General features: G+C 41.4%; 1 protein-coding gene across 1 annotated transcript; it reads left to right on the top strand.

Moving 5' to 3' along the window:
• Positions 1 to 403: 403 nt before the first annotated feature.
• On the top strand, positions 404 to 4773 carry bloc1s5 (biogenesis of lysosomal organelles complex-1, subunit 5, muted). Its single transcript, XM_042068087.1, has 5 exons — positions 404 to 695; positions 1701 to 1783; positions 1906 to 2035; positions 2502 to 2560; positions 3014 to 4773. Exons 1-5 carry the CDS (start codon positions 671 to 673, stop codon positions 3185 to 3187), a joined length of 471 nt encoding a protein of 156 aa, XP_041924021.1. The 5' UTR covers positions 404 to 670; the 3' UTR covers positions 3188 to 4773.
• The last annotated feature ends 1202 nt before the right edge of the window (positions 4774 to 5975 follow it).

The raw sequence follows: 5975 nt of genomic DNA, 5'->3' as shown, positions 1-5975 counted from the left end.
GAGCAAATAATGATACAATACTGACATCTGCTGTCTAGAATAATTTACTCTAATTTGCTGTGCATAAAAAAAGATTTCATCATTTATGCTGACTTAGTGCACTTAGTAGGCCTAGAATTGCCAGTATGCATAAATAGGCCTAGAATTTGTCTAAACCAGCAATTGTCGTCAAATCATGGAGAAATGTACCAAAGAGTCAATGACAATTAGTGTAGTCTATCGACTACCTTTGGTCATGAAATAGGACCGTAAAGATTTAGGCAATAGAATACCTAAAATAAATATGGCTATAATCTGCGTCAGGCCATTATAAATTAGCTTCAAACGCCTACCTTGTACCTGTCGCACACAGGCATCACAGCTTGCTACGTCCCCTTTAAGGTAACAAAACAACACCGGAAGTTCTTCACTTATGTTGTTGTCAGATGCTTTTGCATTGCATTGGTCTGGTGACTTCAATTTAGTAGCTTACTTTGTCCGTTTTTAATATTGCTTACAGAATATGACATATTGCTTTCAAACTAGCAAATATTTTTTTTATGTATGATACTCTCGTCATTGCCTTAGTGAAACAAATGATCGAATATTCATCTATATGTAGCTAACTAGCGTAACTAGCTAAGTTTGGTTCGCTGTTTAGAGTTTGTAAGCTTGTAATTAAACCTTGTTCATGACAATGGAGAAAATTGTGAAAGGTAAGTTTGACACTAGCACAGACTGTCGTTCCACTTTGCAAAAAGGTTTATTTCAGTCTTTTGATGGAATGATCTATAGATCATTTCACCAAAAGACTGAAATATAGGCTAATCACTGGACATGCCACAGCACCTAAGCTATGCACACATTAACTTGACATCTACAGCATCGTAAACGTTGAATTCACTATCTGAGTGAATTCACTATCTGAGCTGTGGACTTGGTTTGCAGTGCCTGATAAAGAGACGGATAGCACAGGCTAGACATTTACCGACGGGGATCATGCAGCTAGAAATTTGCCATCTCTGACAGGTTGCCTGTCTGTATTTGAAAGTGTCACTTAATTTTTGTATTGAACATGCTGTCAGGAAAGCCTGAAGTCTGCTAATTTCCCAGACCTTGAGAGAATTAGTCTATCATATTTCAGGACAGGTGCAAAGCCAATTCTTTCACACAAGCTTACGTCACAGACCACTTGGATCTGCAATCAATATCTGAGTTTTGGTTAATTTGGCCATCAGATAACAGGCACTTACTTTGGCTAGACAATAGCAATACATCATAGGAGTGATTAACGTCAAAAACTCTAGACTGGAGTAACTCAACATCTGACACCTCCGATATGTTTAGTGTTCTACAGACTTTAAATAGTCCCTTATAGTTACCAAATTGATAGCCAAGGAGCCAGAAGCCAGAAGTTTCTATGTGATCTCAATGGCGATGCAGCATTTGTTTGCACCTCCAATAGCATGGCATACCTTGCCTGGTTACCTCCCAACAGCGCCCACAAATGCCTGTATGTTTGTGTGAAAGAATAACATGCAAAAAATATTTAAAGGGTATATGTAAGTATGTAACTTAAGTGATGATACAGCCTATGTTTCTCAAAGTAGTTGTCATATCTAACATTAACAACTGGTACTGGAAATTGTCTATAGCACACTTATCTCCAAATGTTAGAACATTGGGTGTTTTTGTAATAGCAATGTTTAATGTCCTTGTAGATGTGGGAGACATCCAGTCCAGGCTGATAGATCACAGACCAATCATCCAAGGGGAAATACGGTACTTTGTGAAAGAATTTGAGGTGAGAACCCAACCTGGCTTGGTTCCGTTAATTTCGCATGAAACGTATTAAGTCAGTAAGTAAATGAAGCGTCATTATAAACCTATGATATGAAAATCCATCTCCTATGGTCATTTATGTAGGAGAAACGTGGATTTCGGGAGTGCCGTCTGTTGGAGAACCTCAACAAAATGGTTGCGGAAACCAATGAACAAGCTCTGCCTAACTGTTCAGAAGCCATGCACCAGAACCTGCTGCAGGCTCTAACAAGATGTGAGCATCTTCCTAATTAGTCTTCTTTACAAACCTAGGAGAAGAGCTGACAGTCACCGATGCCAATACAGTCACATATCGTCACTTACAAGAACTTGTTATCCACAGTGAATGATAGTTATATAGTGATATATAAGTTATATAGTTATCCTCGGTCTCATATGTCTCTCTCACTGCTGTCAAGTAGTAGACACTAATGGCAAAGTAGTTGAGAAATATATGCTACTATTCGCATAATTAAATACATGAAAAGTCATTTTTTACTGAAGTTATTCCAAATCTAAATGCGGTGAAATGTGGTTGTATTGATGCTGTAAAGATGACCAGATGATCTCTGTATTTTACTCATTTGTGTACATGCATGCTAATCTGAACATATTGATTGGATGTGACTGATAGATATGTGAATAGTCTTGTTTATTCTGTACCTGGAGATTCTGATGTGCTGTTCTTTCTTCCATGATAGTGGAGGCAGCTAATCACATGGCTCAAAGAATCCAGCAGAGGGAGCTAGAGGCACAGCAGGTAACCGAACAGCATGCCAGGCAGCTGATCCAGTTCTGTTTGAGGCAATGCTAGTGTAAATCCTATAATCTGGCCTGAGAAATGGTGGGGACTGTGTGGCGAGAAACAGTAAGTCCCATTAAGAGCAGCCATTCTGAGACTGTAAATAATAGGGCTGTTTGGGAGTATCATTAAAATATTTTGATAGTGAAAATAACTATTAATTTGTAGAAAGTTACAGTAGTATGATTCTTCCTCTATCCATATTATCTCCTGATCTTACATGATGCAAGACCAAATGTTAAACACAGTTTTATCAAAAGTGGTCCATTCTCAGTCTATTGATGGACTGTGGAGAGAAACAGCTGGTTATTTGTGTGTGTGTGTGTGTGTGTGTGTGTGTGTGTGTGTGTGTGTGTGTGTGTGTGCGTGTGTGCACGCATGTGTGTGTGTATGTATATGTGTGCGTGTCAGAGCACCCAGATGCAGGTGTGTCTGGAGCGCCGTAAAGCGGACTGGGAGGAGTTCCTGAAGCAGCAGGCCATTCTGAAAGAGGAGGTGGACGAGGAGCACGCCAAGGCCGTGGGTCGCCTCAGCGCCCAGTACGGAGAGATGAAAAAGGACCTCGCCAAGTTTGCCACCTTCTGATGAAGATGGACCTCGCCATGTTCCATGTTGCCCGCTTCTAATACCCCCATTTCTGTAACTCTCTTTCTTTCAAAAGACGGGCGAAGTGTTAAGTCCACCTAAAGCTAATTGAATAACTGGACAAAGTATTTGCTAATTTAATACCAGGAGCCAGATCCTAAGCACATACATTGATGGGTCAGTTCAATTCTCCCATGTGCCACAGGATGGCTTTAGTTTGCCCATGAGACACTTTGCTCATCGACTGACACTATGTCCGTCATTGAAATCAGGGTCCATTATCTATTTCTGATGCCCTCAGCACAGAGGGGTTGTTTGTTTCACATGCTCACACGTTGCACACTCACACACGTCATCTCAGGCCACCCATCATCCCTCTTCATCGTACCTGTTTTCTGGCTCCTTTGTTTGAGCATCTCTCTTTCCTGCTCCCTCTTTTGCTCTCCCACTCTTGGTCTTTGGGTGTCTGTCTGTACCATTTCTCTCCTTCAGTCACTCTCTCTTACACACTCTCTTTGGACATTCTCTGTTTCTCTCACTCCCTGTCTTTCTCTGGATACTCTCTCTTGTACTTGTACTCTCTCTCTCTCTACTTTCGTTGTGTGTGGCTGTCTCTTTCTGCCTCCTCATATCTCTTTCTCGGCCTCTGACAGGCTGTCTCCCTGTGTGGCTGTCTTTCTTTCTCTGTATTTTTTTTTCCTCTCTTGGCTGTCTAACTGTCTCTCTTTTTCCCCTCTGGCCACCTCTGAGCCTTTTTCTTTCTATGGCCATTGCTTCTTTCATTCCCTCTCTCCCTCCCGCCCTCTTTCTGTCCCTCTCTCTGTCTATCAGTCTGACCAGATATTTTTTATACTCTCATTTTAGACAGTGTTGAAATGCCTCTATGATATGTAGATCTATATATTTCATTCAAAGAGCCCTTATCGCACTTTTTTTATACAGCCAGAACGATTCCACAGTGTCTTGTGTTAAATCTGTCACTTTTATGACCAATTAAATTATGAATCTCTCACCTGGAAGCTGTGTGCAAATGTCCAGACAAGCAAAGCTGTGACGGTTTCTTGGCTGTGAGCTCTTACACACTGAACATTTTTATTTTTATCATGCCCAAGGGTGTTGAAGTATATTCACTCACCCTCCATTGCATAGAAAAATAAGGTTTATTCAAAGGTCTGTTGTACAGAAATGTCATTCAGCAAATAGAGACTGATGGATTTCAGAGATGTTGTGCAGTTGATTGGTTATTTAACATGACTGGTCAAGATATTGGACACCTCATTCACCAAGTGTTGTCAAACAAACTCTCCTTACCAAGAAAAGTCCATGACGAACCACTCAGTCAACAATCTAGCACTAAAAACGTCTAGATGGTTCAACTGGCCTTTTTGACTGAACTGCCAAAGGTCGACTTGTGTCAGCATCCTCTCTTTGCTCCATTGTGTCGTATATGTGTGCTGAACAAGCATGGGAAAGAAAAACGTGCATATGGAGAGCTATCATTGGACAGTAGAGTGAAAAGAGGAATTCTAAACTGACCAAATGAGAGATAGATGAATGGACACATGAATAAAAAGATGGATGGAGAGCTTTGTGGCACATTTCTTGTGTCTTATAAAAGTGATTGATGCCTTTGGAGTGTGACAGAACAAATATTTTTTAAAAGCCCTATAGCAACAAGAAAGCAACCAGGAACCTCTACTCACGGACACTTCCAGAACAACCAGAAGGAAGGGAAGATGAAATGTCTATGAAAAGAAATTAAATAAATGCAAAGCTAAAAAAAAACATTTTTTGACTTATGTTTTTCTGCCAGTGTGTTTTTTTTTTGTCCGGTCGTTTTTCAGCTAAAAGTACATGTGGCTGATCCATGCAACTGGTGAACTTGTCAGCAGATATTCACCAATAAAGCGGTCATGAAATATAGAGTGCCAAGGCAGCCCTGGCCCTGCCTTTAACTTTGTGCCGTGAACCCTGATTTTTAAAAAAGCGAAATGTCTCGCTCACCCCTCTTGCTCTGTCTCTCGTCAGAACATGTCGTGCTACACTTGGTGGCTAACCGGAGTGCGCCAGGGCGGCGTGCTGGTTGGCACGTGTGCGGGTGACCAGTGCGGGCGCAGGGACAAGGCCAGCAGATGTTTTGAGGCGAAGCCCCAATGGCGGACGTGGCTCACACATACACCACCTTGGCCGGGGGCACAGCTGGTGAAATCCACACAGGCATCAGCGCCTAACGAGGAGTGACAATCCGGAAGAGCGACCCACCCCCTCCGACAAAGCCACCTTTTATCTCACCCTATTTATTTTTGTCCAAGAGTTTGAGTAAGAAAAAATAGACCCCGGCACGAACAGAAAGGTCAACAATAAAAGTCCCCGCATGTGAAGTTTTCACGAGTGTGTGATTTAAACTCCTTTTATTTCCCCAAGCTACTCAACAATCAATCAGTATCTTTTACAATAAGGCTTAGAAATACAGTGAGACGCCAAGACCAAGACACCACGTTTACGTTAAGCTGTACAAGTGAATAGACATCACACAGTAGCCATAACATCCATACACTATTTATCATACACACAGACATAACATAAGCACAGCTTTAAACAAATAATACTGCACTGGTGATGGCCTGGCATTTGCCATGTGAAAGTAACAAAAGCTTACAAAGATTAACCAATATATTTTCAGTGTCTGAGGTCTTCAGCCTCGGCTCTTGTACTGAACCATAGCCCTGGTTTGTTAGGTTTATTCCTACTCATCAGAGGAATGTTCTTATTTTACTCCTGTGGTAAA

The sequence above is a fragment of the Alosa sapidissima genome, chromosome 17 (assembly GCF_018492685.1).
Source record: "Alosa sapidissima isolate fAloSap1 chromosome 17, fAloSap1.pri, whole genome shotgun sequence".
Lineage (NCBI taxonomy): Eukaryota > Metazoa > Chordata > Actinopteri > Clupeiformes > Clupeidae > Alosa > Alosa sapidissima.
Note: the sequence above shows the minus strand (reverse complement) of the source record. Positions and strands in the feature narration are given on the sequence as shown.